The sequence below is a fragment of the Clinocottus analis genome, unplaced genomic scaffold (genome assembly GCF_023055335.1).
Source record: "Clinocottus analis isolate CAN_PGR_092001 unplaced genomic scaffold, fCliAna1.0.p SCAF_116, whole genome shotgun sequence".
In the NCBI taxonomy this organism is placed as follows: domain Eukaryota; kingdom Metazoa; phylum Chordata; class Actinopteri; order Perciformes; family Cottidae; genus Clinocottus; species Clinocottus analis.
Window position 1 is genome coordinate 22,552 of NW_027175839.1, and position 19,602 is coordinate 42,153.

Genomic DNA, 19,602 nt, shown 5'->3' on the forward strand with positions numbered 1-19,602 from the left:
TTGTGTGTGTCCTGTTTTCAGGGGCTGCATCCGTCCGGTCTGCCTTCGCCCTGAGAGCCAGTGACGGGTCGTCCTGGTCTCCACATGGATGCTGTGACATGAGACCAGTTGAAGCTGCGTTGCTGCAGAAGTGACGTCGTTTCTGAACAGGCTGAGCGTGCTTTTGTTTCTAGAGTCAACACATTTATTTATATGAAGGTTTTCCATTTCCTCCCTCAGAAAACATGAAAACATGACGCAGAGTCACCAAAGCTCCTTCATACAACCCGACAAGCCTCAAAACTGATCTCAGACGTCTTGATTCTCTCACAAAGTGAAGGACGCGTGAGGTCGCTGTGACCTCCACGCCGTCAGGGCCTCAACCCACTGACCTCTGCGTTGACGTTAGCTTAACGCAGTGTTAACGTTAGCTTAACGCAGTGTTGATGTTAGCTTAACGTAGTGTTGACGTTAGCTTAACGCAGTGTTGACGTTAGCTTAACGCAGTGTTGACGTTAGCTTAACGCAGTGTTGACGTTACCTTAACGCAGTGTTAACGTTACCTTAACGCAGTGTTGACGTTAGCTTAACGTAGTGTTGACGTTAGCTTAACGAAGTGTTGACGTTAGCTTAACGCAGTGTTGACGTTAGCTTAACGAAGTGTTGACGTTAGCTTAACGTAGTGTTGACGTTAGCTTAACGCAGTGTTGACGTTAGCTTAATGCAGTGTTAACGTTAGCTTAACGCAGTGTTGACGTTAGCTTAACGTAGTGTTGACGTTAGCTTAACGCAGTGTTGACGTTAGCTTAACGCAGTGTTGATGTTAGCTTAACGTAGTGTTGATGTTAGCTTAACGAAGTGTTGACGTTAGCTTAACGCAGTGTTGACGTTAGCTTAACGCAGTGTTGACGTTAGCTTAACGCAGTGTTGACGTTAGCTTAACGCAGTGTTGATGTTAGCTTAACGAAGTGTTGACGTTAGCTTAACGTAGTGTTGATGTTAGCTTAACGAAGTGTTGACGTTAGCTTAACGCAGTGTTGACGTTAGCTTAACGTAGTGTTGACGTTAGCTTAACGCGACATTGACGTTAGCTTGACGCGGCGTTGTACCCAGTCCTCCCAGTCTCTCATACTGGTGGAGACGTTCTCATGAATAGAGATGTGAACTGGTGCGTCCAGCAGGAGGCGCTGCAGCGTCACAGCTGCTTCTGGAGAGACTGAAGAGATTCATCTTCCCCATGTCAGAGAGTCAGAGAGGAATATATATATATATATATATATATATATATATATATATATATATATATATATATCACATAATATAAAACAGCTGACACAAAGCCTTAAAGTGTCAAATTTCAGCTCTTATCCTTCCTCCTGTGTTATGTTTTAAATGCGTGTGTGTGTGTGTGTGTGTGTGTGTGTGTGTGTGTGTGTGTGTGTGTCTGTGTTATGACCACATATTTAATTGTCCGCCTCCACACCCAAATAAAATCAAACAACCAGAAGCTTCTCTCCTGAGCGCTGTCTGGCTTTACAGAAGCTTTTCTCCTCCTTTCTTTCTCTTTTCTCCTCCTTTCTTTCTTCCCCTCCTTCCTCCTTCCCTCCTTCCCTCGTTCCCTCCCTCCTCTGGAATGCGTCCTAGAGGAGTTGGTTTCTGCTTCCTCTCCTTCGTCCTCGGCGGGACTCGAACCGGCGACCCGTCTGATCCGCCCTGTCTTCCTGCACCGGGCTGCAGTCGCCGAGCAGGTCTCCGGTAGCGTTACCGGATGAAACAATGGCGTCCCTCTGTGGCCCGCGGGCCGCCAGGCGGAGGAACAATGGCGGCTTTGTCCGGAGTCTCTGCAGCGCGGCTAAAAATACCAGAGAGCTTCTTCCTGTCCCACCTGAGTGAGTCACGCGCTGCTTCAGGTGCAGGTGAAGTCCTGTAGCTTTGCTGCAACGTGAGAGCACAACAATGCGTTTCTATTGTTCCAGACGCGTTGAGCTCATTCTTTAGCTCACTGGACCGAATGAAGACGTGAAGCAGGTTTCATGGTGACGACAGAAATGAACCCGTGAAACTGTCTCCAGACCTCTGATCCTGTGTGAGTCCTCATAGGAACCCCAAATTATTACAATACTTGTGTTTATTGTTTGTATTTGTTCAGCAAAGTCTTGGGAAAAAATGAATATCTTCCAAAAAATGTAAAAGATGTTCTGATGGTAACTATGAACATCCAGCATGATGTGAACCAGATTCCCCAAAAAGCCTCCTGGAGCGTCAATAAGACCTTTATGGAAAGATTAGGACCTAAAGAACCAGAACCTGAACAACAATCACAATAAAACAAAGACTTGTCCTGTTAGGAAGGAGCTTCAGTCAAGAAACTGTGTTTTTAGGTTAAAAAATTTGAAAAATTACATATTTAATGCCAAAAGATTGTCTGAATGGGGCATGCTGGGTATTAAAATTCCAAAAGGTTAAACTTCTGGACCCCAGAAACACTAAAATGCAGCTCAGCTCTTCGTTGAGTCCAAACCCTCTGACGTCAGACAGCACGTCCTTACATGTCAATATGAGTACATTATGACACTATTCCACTATAAATATGAACATAAACCATAAACATGACTCGAGAGCGACTTGTGAAAGCACCCGAGTTTATAAAGTATGCCGTTTCATATCGATAGCATGAAGCTACACGGGATTAGCATACAGTTTTAGATTCCTTAGAACCTCCTGAATCCAGCAATAACTCAACATCACAACATTGACGTCACGTCCAGTAAAATATGGATGAGGAGCATCGGGCTTCGCTCCTCTGACCCGATGCTCTTCACGCTGAAGAAAATGGTTTGATTGCCTCGTTGCAGACCCGCTCAGGCCGGTGTGCGATTGCTGCAGGATGAGTGACACGACCTCGTCCTCCAGGAAATGAAGAGGCATTCCAGGAGCTGCCGCTGGCTCGTCTCCTCCGGGCGTCCTCAAGGGACTCTTTATCTTCAGGCCCGGTCCAGGAGCCGGGTCAGCGGCGGCGTTTGGTCACCTTGTTTGAGCGCCGAGACAACAAAGAGGCTCTTTCTGGCGGGCTCCGCCCCCTGCCAGCTGTTAGCCGCTCCACTTTATCAGGACTTCATTTTGTGCTGAAAGAACTTCAGTGTCCTCCCAGATGCAGAAGACCACTGAGGCAGAACCGAGAGGAGCAGCAACGTTCTGATGCCGACCTCTCCGTCCCTCACAGCCTCTCAACACTCCTCCTGGATCACATCCACTGCTTTCACTGTGTCATCACTGTTGGTCCATGTGGTGTTCACCTCCGTCCTGCTGCAGGAGGCTCTCATGATGCTCCTCTGATGCTCTCATGATGCTCTCATGATGCTCCTCTGATGCTCTCATGATGCTCTCATGAGGCTCTCATGATGCTCTCATGATGCTCCTCTGATGCTCTCATGATGCTCTCATGATGCTCCTCTGATGCTCTCATGATGCTCTCATGAGGCTCTCATGATGCTCTCATGATGCTCCTCTGATGCTCTCATGATGCTCTCATGATGTTCTCATGATGCTCTCATGAGGCTCTCATGATGCTCTCATGATGCTCCTCTGATGCTCTCATGATGCTCTCATGATGTTCTCATGATGCTCTCATGATGCTCCTCTGATGCTCTCATGATGCTCCTCTGATGCTCTCATGATGCTCTCATGATGTTCTCATGATGCTCTCATGATGCTCTCATGATGCTCTCATGATGCTCTCATGATGTTCTCATGATGCTCTCATGATGCTCTCATGATGCTCTCATGATGCTCTCATGATGTTCTCATGATGCTCTCATGATGCTCTCATGATGCTCTCATGATGTTCTCATGATGCTCTCATGATGCTCTCATGATGTTCTCATGATGCTCTCATGATGCTCTCATGATGCTCTCATGATGCTCTCATGATGTTCTCATGATGCTCTCATGATGCTCTCATGATGTTCTCATGATGCTCTCATGATGCTCTCATGATGTTCTCATGATGTTCTCATGATGCTCTCATGATGCTCCTCTGATGTCAGGAGGATCCCTCAACGTGCTGTTGTGCAGATACTAAACTGGAGATTAAACTTGAACACTAATCAGCTGTTCAGTGGAACACCTGAAGAAACGCTGCTCAACCAAAATATGCTTTAGGCAACATGAAGGAATTATAATTATCTTCATGTGAAAGGCAGAAAGCTCTGATATCTGAGGAGCTCCACAAAGAAATCCTAAACTAGCGAGACGTAAGTAATGGAGCTGGTCTTCTGTCATGGTGCTGCTGATGCTGTCCTCTCTACCTCCTGTCTCCTGTCTCCTACCTCCTGTCTCCTCTCTCCTACCTCCTGTCTCCTCTCTCCTCTCTCCTACCTCCTGTCTCCTACCTCCTCTCTCCTAACTCCTCTCTCCTACCTCCTGTCTCCTCTCTCCTACCTCCTGTCTCCTCTCTCCTCTCTCCTACCTCCTCTCTCCGACCTCCTCTCTACCTCCTCTCTCCTACCTCCTGTCTCCTACCTCCTGTCTCCTCTCTCCTCTCTCCTGTCTCCTGTCTCCTCTCTCCTACCTCCTGTCTCCTACCTCTTCTCTCCTCTCTCCTGTCTCCTCTCTCCTCTCTCCTACCTCCTGTCTCCTACCTCTTCTCTCCTCTCTCCTCTCTCCTGTCTCCTCTTTCCTCTCTCTTGTCTCCTCTCTCCTACCTCTTCTCTCCTGTCTCCTACCTCCTGTCTCCTACCTCCTGTCTCCTACCTCCTGTCTCCTCTCTCCTACCTCCTGTCTCCTACCTCTTCTCTCCTCTCTCCTCTCTCCTGTCTCCTCTCTCCTGTCTCCTCTCTCCTCTCTCCTGTCTCCTCTCTCCTCTCTCCTACCTCTTCTCTCCTCTCTCCTCTCTCCTGTCTCCTCTCTCCTCTCTCCTACCTCCTGTCTCCTCTCTCCTACCTCCTCTCTCCTCTCTCCTGTCTCCTCTCTCTTACCTCCTGTCTCCTGTCTCCTGTCTCCTCTCTCCTCTCTCCTGTCTCCTCTCTCCTCTCTCCTACCTCCTGTCTCCTCTCTCCTACCTCCTGTCTCCTCTCTCCTGTCTCCTGTCTCCTACCTCCTCTCTCCTGTCTCCTCTCTCCTGTCTCCTCTCTCCTACCTCCTGTCTCCTCTCTCCTGTCTCCTCTCTCCTGTCTCCTGTCTCCTGTCTCCTCTCTCCTCTCTCCTCTCTCCTGTCTCCTCTCTCCTCTCTCCTGTCTCCTCTCTCCTACCTCCTGTCTCCTCTCTCCTGTCTCCTCTCTCCTACCTCCTCTCTCCTCTCTCCTGTCTCCTCTCTCCTACCTCCTGTCTCCTCTCTCCTGTCTCCTACCTCCTGTCTCCTCTCTCCTCTCTCCTCTCTCCTCTCTCCTGTCTCCTCTCTCCTACCTCCTCTCTCCTACCTCCTGTCTCCTCTCTCCTACCTCCTCTCTCCTCTCTCCTGTCTCCTCTCTCCTCTCTCCTACCTCCTCTCTCCTCTCTCCTGTCTCCTGTCTCCTCTCTCCTGTCTCCTCTCTCCTGTCTCTTCTCTCCTGTCTCCTGTCTCCTCTCTCCTCTCTCCTGTCTCCTCTCTCCTACCTCCTGCATGGCGCTGCTGCTGCCTCCTTTCCTGCTTCTGCTCCATCGCTGCAGTGATCTGGATGCTGTACTGTACGTATACTACTCACTATGTTTACCTGTTTACCTGGAAACTACTGTTGCAGGTCAATATGACCATTTAGATTTACTTCAAGAAAAGGCTAAAAAGTATTTTTTCCAGCAATAAAACTTTAATAGAAACACAAAACACAACATATATATTTACAAGGTCAACAAACAACAACTAATCAATCAAATCTCATGTTCATAACTAACAACACAAAGAGCTTGACGAGTCACACAGCCTTGAAGCAACGAACACATTGATGTGCTTCTGGTATTAAACTCTGACTCGGTCCTCACACAAGACCAAGGTTCAGTCCTCAATGGCTTCCAGGAAATGGAAATAGTCCTTCAGCAGTTCTCTTGTTGCACATCCGATCCCAACTGAACGACGTCCACTGTCAAAGTTCTGATGTAGAGTTAGTTCAGCATTTCTATTCTTCTCTCTGGTCCATAAATAGACTTCAGGAACCTCCTGAAGGGCCTGAAGGACTCATCTGCATGAGAGAAGAGCCGCCGTACAATACAGGAAGTAGCTGACATTTCTGTTCTGTGAAGCCAAAGTGAGCTGTGTTCATGCTGCAGCAGCACTGAGCCTGAAGGGACGGCAGCACTGAGCCTGACGGGACGGCAGCACTGAGCCTGCAGCACTGAGCCTGAAGGGACGGCAGCACTGAGCCTGAAGGGACGGCAGCACTGAGCCTGCAGCACTGAGCCTGAAGGGACGGCAGCACTGAGCCTGAAGGGACGGCAGCACTGAGCCTGACGGGACGGCAGCACTGAGCCTGCAGCACTGAGCCTGAAGGGACGGCAGCACTGAGCCTGAAGGGACGGCAGCACTGAGCCTGCAGCACTGAGCCTGAAGGGACGGCAGCACTGAGCCTGACGGGACGGCAGCACTGAGCCTGCAGCACTGAGCCTGAAGGGACGGCAGCACTGAGCGTCACGTGAACGGCTTCCTGCTTCACTCACCAACGACTGGAAAGTTAACGTACAAACACACAAATAGAAGTTCACGTACAAACACACAAATAGAAGTTCACGTACAAACACACAAATAGAAGTTCACGTACAAACACACAAATAGAAGTTCACGTACAAACACACAAATAGAAGTTCACGTACAAACACACAAATAGAAGTTCACGTACAAACACACAAATAAAAGTTAACGTACAAACACACAAATAGAAGTTAACGTACAAACACACAAATAAAAGTTAACGTACAAACACACAAATAAAAGTTCACGTACAAACACACAAATAGAAGTTCACGTACAAACACACAAATAGAAGTTCACGTACAAACACACAAATAGAAGTTCACGTACAAACACACAAATAGAAGTTCACGTACAAACACACAAATAGAAGTTCACGTACAAACACACAAATAGAAGTTCACGTACAAACACACAAATAAAAGTTCACGTACAAACACACAAATAGAAGTTCACGTACAAACACACAAATAGAAGTTCACGTACAAACACACAAATAGAAGTTCACGTACAAACACACAAATAAAAGTTAACGTACAAACACACAAATAAAAGTTAACGTACAAACACACAAATAGAAGTTCACGTACAAACACACAAATAGAAGTTCACGTACAAACACACAAATAGAAGTTCACGTACAAACACACAAATAGAAGTTCACGTACAAACACACAAATAGAAGTTCACGTACAAACACACAAATAGAAGTTCACGTACAAACACACAAATAGAAGTTCACGTACAAACACACAAATAGAAGTTCACGTACAAACACACAAATAGAAGTTCACGTACAAACACACAAATAGAAGTTCACGTACAAACACAAGGAGCTCCTCAGCGTGTTTGAGGGATTCCTCGCAGGACAAACATAACAGAGTTCTTCATTTGGTAGTTTTGCGATATAAAAGCTGCTTTCCTCCTCCACTCTCATCTTTGTCCGCACTAAGAGCTCTTCATCTTTTCTTCCTCCTCTTTTGAGAAGCTGAGTTGCTCTCGTTGCAGTTTTAATTAGCTCTTTTCTGTTCTCCTCAATGAAAGGAATTACATGTATTTTCCTTCCACGCATTCCTTTCTATGTTTATCTTTCCATTGCTGGTGTTACTGCATCACGTTGTTCTAGCCAGAGCACAAGAGAGAGGACACCAGGGGTCAAAGGACACCAGGGGTCAAAGGACACCAGGGGTCAATGGACACCAGGGGTCAAAGGACACGAGGAGTCAAAGGACACCAGGGGTCAAAGGACACGAGGAGTCAAAGGACACCAGGGGTCAAAGGACACCAGGGGTCAAAGGACACGAGGAGTTAAAGGACACCAGGGGTCAAAGGACACCAGGGGTCAAAGGACACCAGGGGTCAAAGGACACGAGGAGTCAAAGGACACCAGGGGTCAAAGGACACCAGGGGTCAAAGGACACGAGGAGTCAAAGGACACGAGGGGTCAAAGGACACGAGGAGTCAAAGGACACGAGGGGTCAAAGGACACCAGGGGTCAAAGGACACCAGGGGTCAAAGGACACCAGGGGTCAAAGGACACGAGGAGTCAAAGGACACCAGGGGTCAAAGGACACCAGGGGTCAAAGGACACGAGGAGTCAAAGGACACGAGGGGTCAAAGGACACGAGGAGTCAAAGGACACGAGGGGTCAAAGGACACCAGGGGTCAAAGGACACGAGGAGTTAAAGGACACGAGGGGTCAAAGGACACGAGGAGTCAAAGGACACGAGGAGTCAAAGGACACGAGGAGTCAAAGGACACGAGGAGTCAAAGGACACCAGGGGTCAAAGGACACGAGGAGTCAAAGGACACGAGGAGTTAAAGGACACCAGGGGTCAAAGGACACGAGGAGTTAAAGGACACAAGGGGTTAAAGGACACAAGGAGTTAAAGGACACAAGGAGTTAAAGGACATGAGGGGTCAAAGGACATGCTGCCACGGTGCTGCTGTCACGGTGCTGCTGCCACGGTGCTGCTGCCACGGTGCTGCTGCCACGGTGCTGCTGCCACAGTGCTGCTGCCACGGTGCTGCTGCCACGGTGCTGCTGCCACGGTGCTGCTGCCACGGTGCTGCTGCCACGGTGCTGCTGCCACGGTGCTGCTGCCACAGTGCTGCTGCCACGGTGCTGCTGCCACAGTGCTGCTGCCACGGTGCTGCTGCCACGGTGCTGCTGCCACAGTGCTGCTGCCTCAGGTCCTCACTCCAGAGCGTGATCTCCTTCCTGTCCGCTGCTCTTCTATATTTATTTCGGTGCAGCAGCAGAGCGATCGCCTCCTGAAAAGACTCTTTGTTGGTCTCTGAGCACCTGGACAGAGATACCGCCCTCCTTCCCTCCTTCCCTCTTTCCCTCCTTCCCTCTCTCCTTCCCTCCTTCCCTCTCTCTTTCCCTCCTTCCCTCTCTCTTTCCCTCCTTCCCTCTCTCTTTCCCGCCTTCCCTCCCTCCCTCTCTCCTTCCCTCCTTCCCTCTCTCTTTCCCTCCTTCCCTCCTTCCCTCCATCCCTCCCTCTCTCTTTCCCTCCTTCCCTCCTTCCCTCTCTCCTTCCCTCTCTCTTTCCCTCCTTCCCTCCTTCCCTCTCTCCTTCCCTCCCTCCCTCCATCCTTCCCTCTCTCTTTCCCTCCTTCCCTCCCTCCCTCTCTCCTTCCCTCCTTCCCTCCTTCCCTCTCTCCTTCCCTCTCTCTTTCCCTCCTTCCCTCCTTCCCTCTCTCCTTCCCTCCCTCCCTCCATCCCTCCCTCTCTCTTTCCCTCCTTCCCTCCTTCCCTCTCTCCTTCCCTCCTTTACTCCTTCCCTCCCTCTCTTTCCCTCCTTCCCTCCCTCCCTCTCTCGTTCTCTCCTTCCTTCTCTCTCTCCTTCCCTCCCTCCCTCCTTCCTTCCCTCCATCCCTCCCTCTCTCCTTCCCTCTTTCCCTCCCTCCCTCTCTCGTTCTCTCCTTCCTTCTCTCTCTCCTTCCTTCCCTCCTTCCCTCTCTCCTTCCCTGTCTCCTTCCCTCCCTCCTTCTCTTTCTCTCCCTCTTTTCTCTGTCTCCCATCTGAATAATGATAATCTCACGAGAGCGAGCCGGCCGTCGGTTTCAGAGCTTATAATACAAAATCATATTTACACAACACACATCTATAACAACAAAGGATGCAGATACACACATTTCTACATGAATATATATTTATAATCACATATGAATGAATCCAAACTTTAACTGTAAACTACAAGTAGCCTGAAGATTGTGACAGGAAGTCGTTTTTTCTGTGACTTTAGTGTAAGAAGCCTTGACTTTTATTGATGCATATTGAAGCTCTGCAGGAACTAAAAGAAACTATAAAATATGAAGAAACTATAAAATATGAAGAAAGAATGTATTAAAAACTTTAAAACTTAACAAAGATGTCTGTTCTGAAAATAAGCCAACCAATGGGAACAGTTTACTTAAAACAAGAAGTTCAATAGAGTTTCAGAATTAGTCTAATGATTTTTTTAAGGATATGGTCTTGTTATATTTGTGCAGCTGAACGCACAACGACTAACGCGTGTTACTTCAAAACATTCATAAACTTCAAAACATTCATAAACTTCAAAACATTCATAAACTTCTCCTTCCTCACTGGCTGTTGACATGTGGTCGTGTTGATGGACTTCCTGTGTGAGCGTTGGCCTCTCGCTCGCTGCTGATCCCTCAACCTGAGCGTCCAGTGCAGGTTCCTGCTCATTTGCATGAGGTCTGGGCCCGAATGCTTTGCATTTCATATTGTTTCCCCCGACTTAACCGTCCTGCCAAGCGCCCCTCCCCCCTCCATGAGCCCTTTGAGTCTCTCTCATTATGAAGTGTTAGAAAGTTGCTGAAGTGAGAAATGAGCCTGCGAAAGCCCGTCGTCCTAATTAAACTTTGACATAAAGAGTGACAAGAAGCGACGAAGGGGAAACAATAGCCGGCTGTGTGGAGTGAAAGCCCGCGGCGAGCGAGCACCTTTGTCCTCCTGAACAAAAGCATTTGTTTGCATGTGTTCAGCTTCGTTCAGCTTCAGGGAGCCCAGGTGCAGGAAACCCGTTGGAGAAGACATCGACTCAGAGCAGCTCTGCGGCCGCCACGCGGGACGCCACGGCGGCCCGGATCGACCGGCGGCGAGACGAGTCTGCTGGGAAAAGGTTCTCCTGAAGATCATCTTGAGACGTTCTACTTCCTGTGGAGAGATGTGTGGAGTAATGCTAAGCTGTGTAACCCGAGCCGCTCTGGGCTCTCACACAGCGCCGCTGTTGAAGCGCGGGTAAACAGCGTTAGCTCGGTTAGCTCGGTTAGCACTGTTAGCACTGTTAGCACTGTGAGGCAGCAGAGACGCTGAACGCTGCAGGAAGGAGTCCTGGAGGCCCTCCCCCCTCAGGACGCGCTGAGCGCTGCACATCGCGGCCTCGAGGCGAAGACACATCGCGATGCTGCACAAGCAGCAGTAACAATGAGTCAGCGCTTCTGCAGCCAAACGTCAGGAAAGGTCTGAAAAAGAAGCAAAATCCAAACATAGTAGGAGTGTCCAGTGACACGCCCACCTTCAAAAGACACACCCACCTTCAATAAGACCCGCCAACCTTTAATAAGACACGCCCACCTTCAAAAAGACACGCCCACCTTCAATAAGACCCGCCCACCTTTAATAAGACACGCCCACCTTCAAAAAGACACGCCCACCTTCAATAAGACCCGCCCACCTTTAATAAGACACGCCCACCTTCAATAAGACACACCCACCTTTAATAAGACACGCCCACCTTCAAAAAGACACGCCCACCTTCAATAAGACCCGCCCACCTTTAATAAGACACGCCCACCTTCAAAAAGACACACCCACCTTTAATAAGACACGCCCACCTTAAAAAGACACGCCCACCTTCAATAAGACACGCCCACCTTTAATAAGACACGCCCACCTTCAAAAAGACACGCCCACCTTCAATAAGACCCGCCCACCTTCAATAAGACACGCCTCCCTTCAATAAGACATGTCGAGCTTCAATAAAAGTAGAAATACTTTGTTACTGTACTGTAGTTTTTTTGTCTGTACTTTACTTTAATATTTATATTTATATTCATGACTTTTACTTTGTTACATTTTGCAAAGAGAAATGAAACTTCTCCTCTGAAAGCGTCGTCACTCGCTACAGTTCAAGTCTAAATGTTTAGAAATAAGATGGAGGAGGAGGCCGGTGAGGCGGTGCAGGCTGGAGGATCAGGACTTCGTGTTTGCCTCCAGTCCAGCGGCCCAAACCGGTTCTGCCCCACGGAACCGGTTACACGGAACCGGTTCCAGGCCGAGTAACTAAAAGGTTCAGAGCTCGTCTTCCTCAGATGAAGGCCCTCCATCGCAGCTGAGGGGCGGAGCCGGCTCCCCCCAGCTGCCGGTGAGGAGGGAGGAGCTCCACACGCTCATAAAGAGCCGGCGGGCGGAGCAGACGGAGCAGACGGAGCTGACGGAGCTGACGGAGCTGACGGAGCTGCACCGTGACCCACGATGACTCACAACGGAACCACAGAGAACGGGACGGCTGAAGGGACCCCTCCTCCTCCTCTTCCTCAGCCGGTCAGAGTCCAGGAGGTCAGACACACCAAGGTAAGGTCTGCGCACACACACACACACACACACACACACACACACACACACACACACACACACACACACACACACACACACACACACACACACAGGTAGTCACTGCGCTCTCCTCCCTGCAGATCTTCATCAACAACACCTGGTTCTCCTCCAGCAGTGGGAGAACGTTTCCTTCCTTCAACCCGGCGACAGGAGAGAAGATCTGTGACGTAGAAGAAGCTGACGAGGTGGGAGGATTTATTACTGTTATTACTGTTATTAATGTCATGTTATTACTGTTATTACTGTTGTTAATGTCATGTTATTACTGTTATTACTGTTATTAATGTCATGTTATTACTGTTATTACTGTTATTATTGTCATGTTATTACTGTTATTACTGTTATTAATGTCATGTTATTAATGTCATGTTATTACTGTTAGTAATGTTATGTTGTTAATGTTATTAATGTTATGTTATTAATGTCATGTTATTAATGTTATGTGTAAAGGTCGACCCTTTATACATAACATACACATACTCTGTATCCTCTCATCTAGTAGTAATACTTTTTATCTGTTAGATCTAGTATGAGGACTCTTCATCCTAGTAATAGTACTCTCTCAGAGTACTCTCCATCCCAGTACAGTACCCTGTGTGAGTACTAGTACTCAGTGTGAGTACTCAGTGTGAGTACTAGTACTCAGTGTGAGTACTCAGTGTGAGTACTCAGTGTGAGTACTCAGTGTGAGTACTCAGTGTGAGTACTAGTACTCAGTGTGAGTACTCAGTGTGAGTACCCCCTGCAGGAGGACGTGGACCGGGCGGTGCAGGCAGCCAGAGCGGCTCAGCGTAGAGCTTCTCCGTGGAGGCGGATGGAGGCGTCCGGTCGAGGGAAGCTGCTCCACCAGCTGGCCGACCTGATGGAGCGAGAGCGGCTGCTGCTGGCGGTGAGCTCCTCTCATGAGTATGAGTATCATGAGTATGAGTGTTATGAGTATGAGTATCATGAGTATGAGTATCATGAGTATGAGTGTCATGAGTATGAGTATCATGAGTATGAGTATCATGAGTATGAGTATCATGAGTATGAGTATCATGAGTATGAGTGTCATGAGTATGAGTGTCATGAGTATGAGTATCATGAGTATGAGTATCATGAGTATGAGTATCATGAGTATGAGTGTTATGAGTATGAGTATCATGAGTATGAGTATCATGAGTATGAGTATCATGAGTATGAGTGTCATGAGTATGAGTATCATGAGTATGAGTATCATGAGTATGAGTGTTATGAGTATGATGAGTATGACTATCATGAGTATGAGTATCATGAGAATGAGTATCATGAGTATGAGTATCATGAGTATCATGAGTATGAGTATCATGAGTATGAGTGTTATGAGTATCATGAGTATGAGTATCATGAGTATGAGTGTTATGAGTATCATGAGTATGACTATCATGAGTATCATGAGTATGAGTATCATGAGTATGAGTGTTATGAGTATCATGAGTATGAGTATCATGAGTATGAGTGTTATGAGTATCATGAGTATGAGTATCATGAGTATGAGTGTTATGAGTATCATGAGTATGAGTATCATGAGTATGAGTATCATGAGTATGAGTGTCATGAGTATGAGTATCATGAGTATGAGTATCATGAGTATGAGTATAATGAGTATGACATTTCACCACCGCCAACAGAGTATTAAAGTATTAGAAATATTAAAAGTATCAAAAATATCAAAAGTATCAAAGTATCAAAAATATTACAAATATTAGAAATATTAAAAGTATCGAAAGTATCAAAAATTCAAAAATATTAAAAATATTAAAACTATCAAAAATAAAAAATATATATATTACAAATATTAAAAGTATCAAAAATTATTAAAAGTATCAAAAATTTAAAAAATATATTACAAATATTAAAAGTATCAAAAATTAAAAACATATTACAAATATTAAAAGTATTAAAAGTATAAAAAATATCAAAAGTTTCAAAAGTGTCTCCTTGTTAGCAACATAATGTCTATGAATAATATGCTGTGATTAATATTACTGCGTTAACGTGCAGTAATTGTAGTTTTGTTCACATGAAGTATTTATGCTTTATGATATTCTACATCATAAAGTAAAAAGCAGTAAATAGAATTCATTTGAGCTTCATCACATTTTCTAAAATGAAGACTTTATGTTCAGTAAAGACTAATGAGAGACAATAGTTTATTAAAATAATAAACATTTATATAGATGCCTGTATGTATGCTGCTGACATGTTGAGCCTCTTTCTTTTAAAAGCAGATTCATTATTTATAACTGAATGAACACATGAACACATGAATATGACACATTTACAGGACTTTGGGGTTTTTATTTTGTTCAAGGACTTCTCCAGGCCTTGAAATAACCATTTTAAAACTCAAAGACTGTTCCAGGGTCTCCATGACGTATGAATCCTGTTAAAAGCAGTTATGACTTTGCAAAGATTTCATATTAAAGTGATGTCGTTTCTCCTGGTTCTCCTGGTTCTCCGGTTCTCCGGTTCTGCGGTTCTGCAGACGCTGGAGACTCTGGACACGGGGAAGCCCTTCCTGCAGTCCTTCTTCATCGACCTGGACGGCAGCATCAAGACCCTGAGGTACTACGCAGGCTGGACCGACAAGATCCACGGCCAGAGCCTCCCTGTGGGTGAGTGTGTGTGTGTGTGTGTGCGTGCGTGCGTGTGTGTGTGTGTGTGTGTGTGTGTGTGTGTGTGTGTGTGTGTGTGTGTGTGTGTGTGTGTGTGTGAGTGTGTGTGGTGCGTTCAGGTACCGCTCTGTCCTGGAGCTCGGCTCTCTCTTGAGCAATGAAACACTTTGAAATGAACTCCGGACTAAAGATGTAGCTGAAAGTTGAAAACTTGAATTTATGATTTCTGCTCCGGATAATTAATATATTTGCATTTTGCTAAAAGTTAATAAAACAACAGGAAGTAAAAGTAAAAGTTTTGTCTATAATTACTCAATTTAATGTAGTCAATAATGTATTCAATCGTACATTTGAGAGAACAAATTAATACTTTTTTAAAAACCTTTTCTGAGTTTCTGAGCACGTTTATGTTCTTCTTCCCGTTCTTTATGAGTAAATAAACAACATTAGGAGCCGTGAATGAATGAATGAATGAATGAATGAATGAAGACAGTTCAACGGGCTGGAGGTTAGAAGGAAGCCGTTAACAGCTCAGAGACTTCCCCTCCTCCTGAGACAAAACACACCGGCTCTTCCTCCTGATTACCTCCCAATGGAGGCGGGACAAAGGGAAGAGGAAGAGGAAGAGGAAGAGCTCAGTGAGGTGCCACAGTCTGGAGGATTAACGATCAGCGCTGGCTTAATGCCTCCTGGCCGGTAAACTCACATGTCACATGTCTCATGTCCTCATGTCTCATGTCCTCATGTCCTCATGTCCTCATGTCACATGTCCTCATGTCTCATGTCCTCATGTCCTCATGTCCTCATGTCCTCATGTCCTCATGTCACATGTCCTCATGTCCTCATGTCCTCATGTCCTCATGTCACATGTCCTCATGTCCTCATGTCACATGTCCTCATGTCCTCATGTCACATGTCCTCATGTCACATGTCCTCATGTCCTCATGTCACATGTCCTCATGTCCTCATGTCACATGTCCTCATGTCACATGTCCTCATGTCACATGTCACATGTCACATGTCCTCATGTCCACTCATCAAGAGACAGGTGGAGGTTTGAGGAGGAAACTGTTGAATCCTTACTTCCAAAAGAAATGGCAGAGTTTTTCCAGACGCTTTAAAGCCTGAACAACAACCACAGAGCTGTTTACTGTCTGTAAAGAAGACGGCCTGAAGAACCAGAATGAAACAACACTTTGTCCTGTTAGCAAAGAGTTTCAGTCACAAAACTCTGTCGTTGGGTTCAGAAATGTAAAAGTTAGAACCTTCATGCCTGAACACGGTCGTGTTGGTGCAATCTTTTCTCCCTTTAAACTTCGTAAAAGTCGGGTTACAAGCCGCTACTTCCTTTGGTGGGTGTCCCTGCTAGCTCCCCGCAGTGGCCAGCTAGCGCTGCTGCTGGCTCCACACAGTAGCCAGCTAGCGCTGCTGCTAGCTCCCCGTTGTAGCCAGGTAGCACTGCAGCTAGTTCCTTACTGTAGCCAGACGCGGGCAGCAGCAGCGGGGAGCTAGCAGCAGTGCTATCTAGCTACAGCGGGGGGCTAGCAGCAGTGCTATCTAGCTACAGTGGGGAGCTAGCAGCAGCGCTAGCTGGCTACAGCTGTTTTGCTGTGCTCAGCACGCTGCCAGCCAGCCAGAGTCCAGCAGTGAGAACTGACCGTCTGCTCCTCTACAGATGAAAGCTTCGTGTGCTTCACCAAACACGAGCCCGTGGGCGTCTGCGGCGCCATCATTCCAGTGAGTACGATCTGCTTTCAATTCATGAGCGATGACGTGGAAGAAGAGTTCTTGTCACTGTGCACATTAGCTTGTCTCAACAACAGCCACGCACGCTGTAAACAACACAACACAGCATTGTGGTCCAGGAGCTGTTTCAGTGTGTGAGTCCTTCATGACCTCTGACCGTTATGCCGTCAGACACGCTGTTCTTCATCATTTAGCATAGCAACATCGCACAATATCTCTTTTAGAACGAGCATCCAACACCATGTTGTGAGTCCAGCTGTGACACCTCTTTGTGCAGTTAACACACTTAGTTTCCTCTTGTGAAAGCCTTTGAGCTAAGCTAAGCTAATCCCAGATGTAACGTCATCCTGGACCCTAGATTCAACTAGATACTCCGACATGGTGACCGTCATCATCATAATTAAAGTTAACCCGTTAAACTCTGGAACAGTGTCGTCTCCAGACCTCTTTTTCCTGTGTGAGTCCTCATAGGAACCCCAAATTAATTAATTACAATACTTGTGTTTATTGTTTGTATTTGTTCAGCAAAGTCTTGGAAAAAAAATGTATATCTGCAAAAAAAATCACTTTAAAAGATGTTCTGATGGTAACTATGAACATCCAGCATGATGTGAACCAGATTCCCCAAAAAGCCTCCTGGAGCGTCAATAAGACCTTTATGGAAAGATTAGGACCTAAAGAATCAGAACCTGAACAACAATCACAATAAAACAAAGACTTGTCCTGTTAGGAAGGAGCTTCAGTCAAGAAACTGTGTTCACTTCAAAAATTGAAACATTACGTATTTGATGCCAAAAGATTGTCTGAATGGGGCATGCTGGGCCTGTAAATTTGCGCTAACACAGTATTGCGTGCCCTCTTGGAACTAGACTCAGGCTTAAGTTAAACCATTAAAGACTGAGCTGAACTCATAAACGTTCCAGGACGATCTCTCATCATTTAAAACCGTCTGGACGATGAAATGAAAGCCGGCAAGTGAACCAGAAAACTTAATCTGTCCTCAACAACAGCTCCTCTGATAATCCCCTGAGGGCCGTTCCTCCTTCTCCTTACTTTCACACATCGGAATATGAGCATTGTGTCGCACCGTATTGTGTTGCAGGTTGTGTTGCGTCCGGACAGACACATGTGTATAGTTTCAACATGGAGACAGGAGGGAGGCCCGCAGCCTCTAATGTTGCTCTGGCAACAAAAGGAACAAAACGGCCGTTGTTCGACACGGGAGATTATATCATAAAAGTGAAATTCATACTGAAGCAGTTGTGTGATTACTGAAAGTCGTGCTGGCAGACACACAGCGGGAGTCATTGTCGGAGGGAAACGGGGAACCTCTGGACTCACCAGATCCCCTAACGGCTCCGAGTGTTTCCAAAGTGTTGTGAAAGTGAACGCTGCCTCCACAATGAACACGCAGCGCTCTCATGTGCTGCTCTCTAATTTGGGTTTGAGTGCTCAGTGACTCGTCCGCTGGTTCCAACACAGGAAAATAAACGATCTACAGATCAGAGCGCCGGTAGTGTCCCGTCTGTCTCTCCAGACTTGTGTTTCTCCTGGAGTTCTAGTGCAGCTGCAGTCACATGAATCATCCAAACTATTTAATCCTTCAGGTCATAAACAAAAAAGACTCTCTAAAGACAAACAAAACTGTTGACTAAGCAGCAGCTAGCTAGCTCGCTAACATGTGCTGGAGCACATGGGCAGCAGCTAGCTAGCTCGCTAACATGTGCTGGAGCACATGGGCAGCAGCTAGCTAGCTCGCTAACATGTGCTGGAGCAACAGCAGCTAGCTAGCTCGCTAACATGTGCTGGAGCACATGGGCAGCAGCAGCAGCTAGCTAGCGAGCTAACATGTGCTGGAGCACATGGGCAGCAGCAGCAGCTAGCTAGCGAGCTAACATGTGCTGGAGCACATGGGCAGCAGCAGCAGCTAGCTAGCGAGCTAACATGTGCTCTTCTGTCGCAGTGGAACTTTCCTCTGCTGATGTTCATGTGGAAGATGGCCCCGGCTCTGAGCTGTGGAAACACCGTGGTCATCAAGCCGGCGGAGCAGACGCCGCTCACGGCGCTGCACATGGGAGCGCTCATCAAGGAGGTCTGAGTGCTCCACTTCTACTACCTTTACTGCTCCACTTCTACTACCTTTACTGCTCCACTTCTGCTACCTTTACTGCTCCACTTCTACTACCTTTACTGCTCCACTTCTACTACCTTTACTGCTCCACTTCTGCTACCTTTACTGCTCCACTTCTACTACCTTTACTGCTCCACTTCTACTACCTTTACTGCTCCACTTCTGCTACCTTTACTGCTCCACTTCTACTACCTTTACTGCTCCACTTCTGCTACCTTTACTGCTCCACTTCTGCTACCTTTACCGCTCCACTTCCACTATGTTTACACTTCATTTAGCTGAGGCTTTTATCCAGAGAGACTCACAGTAAGTTAAACTGTGAGAACAAACTCAGAACAACAAGAATTAGGAAAGTTTATGGAGTTTATTTACTGAACAAAAACAAATTCGCTGTGACAAAAAAAATTAGGACAACAAAAAAGTCATAATTATGAAAAAAGAAATGTTTTTTTTGTTATAATGACTTTTTTTTGGCGGAAATTATTATTATTATTATTTTTAATGAAAATGACTTTTTTTCATAATTATGACTTTTTTTGTCAGAAATGGGCTTCCATTAAAGTACAACTTGCTTCCTCATTGGAGGTGTAGTGTTCAGCGTGTTCAGCGTGTTAAGCGTGTTCAGTGTGTTCAGCGTGTTCAGCGTGTTAAGCGTGTTCAGCGTGTTCAGCGTGTTCAGCGTGTTCAGCGTGTTCAGCGTGTTCAGCGTGTTCAGCGTGTTCAGCGTGTTCAGCGTGTTCAGCGTGTTAAGCGTGTTCAGCGTGTTCAGCGTGTTCAGCGTGTTAAGCGTGTTAAGCGTGTTCAGCGTGTTAAGCGTGTT

General features: G+C 46.6%; 1 protein-coding gene across 1 annotated transcript; it reads left to right on the plus strand.

The window, feature by feature from the left end:
• The first annotated feature begins 11,979 nt into the window (after positions 1-11,979).
• LOC137782460 (retinaldehyde dehydrogenase 3-like) lies at positions 11,980-18,813 on the plus strand. Its single transcript, XM_068571737.1, has 6 exons — positions 11,980-12,227; positions 12,350-12,454; positions 13,018-13,158; positions 14,776-14,905; positions 16,581-16,642; positions 18,615-18,813. Exons 1-6 carry the CDS (start codon positions 12,129-12,131, stop codon positions 18,747-18,749), a joined length of 672 nt encoding a protein of 223 aa, XP_068427838.1. The 5' UTR covers positions 11,980-12,128; the 3' UTR covers positions 18,750-18,813.
• The last annotated feature ends 789 nt before the right edge of the window (positions 18,814-19,602 follow it).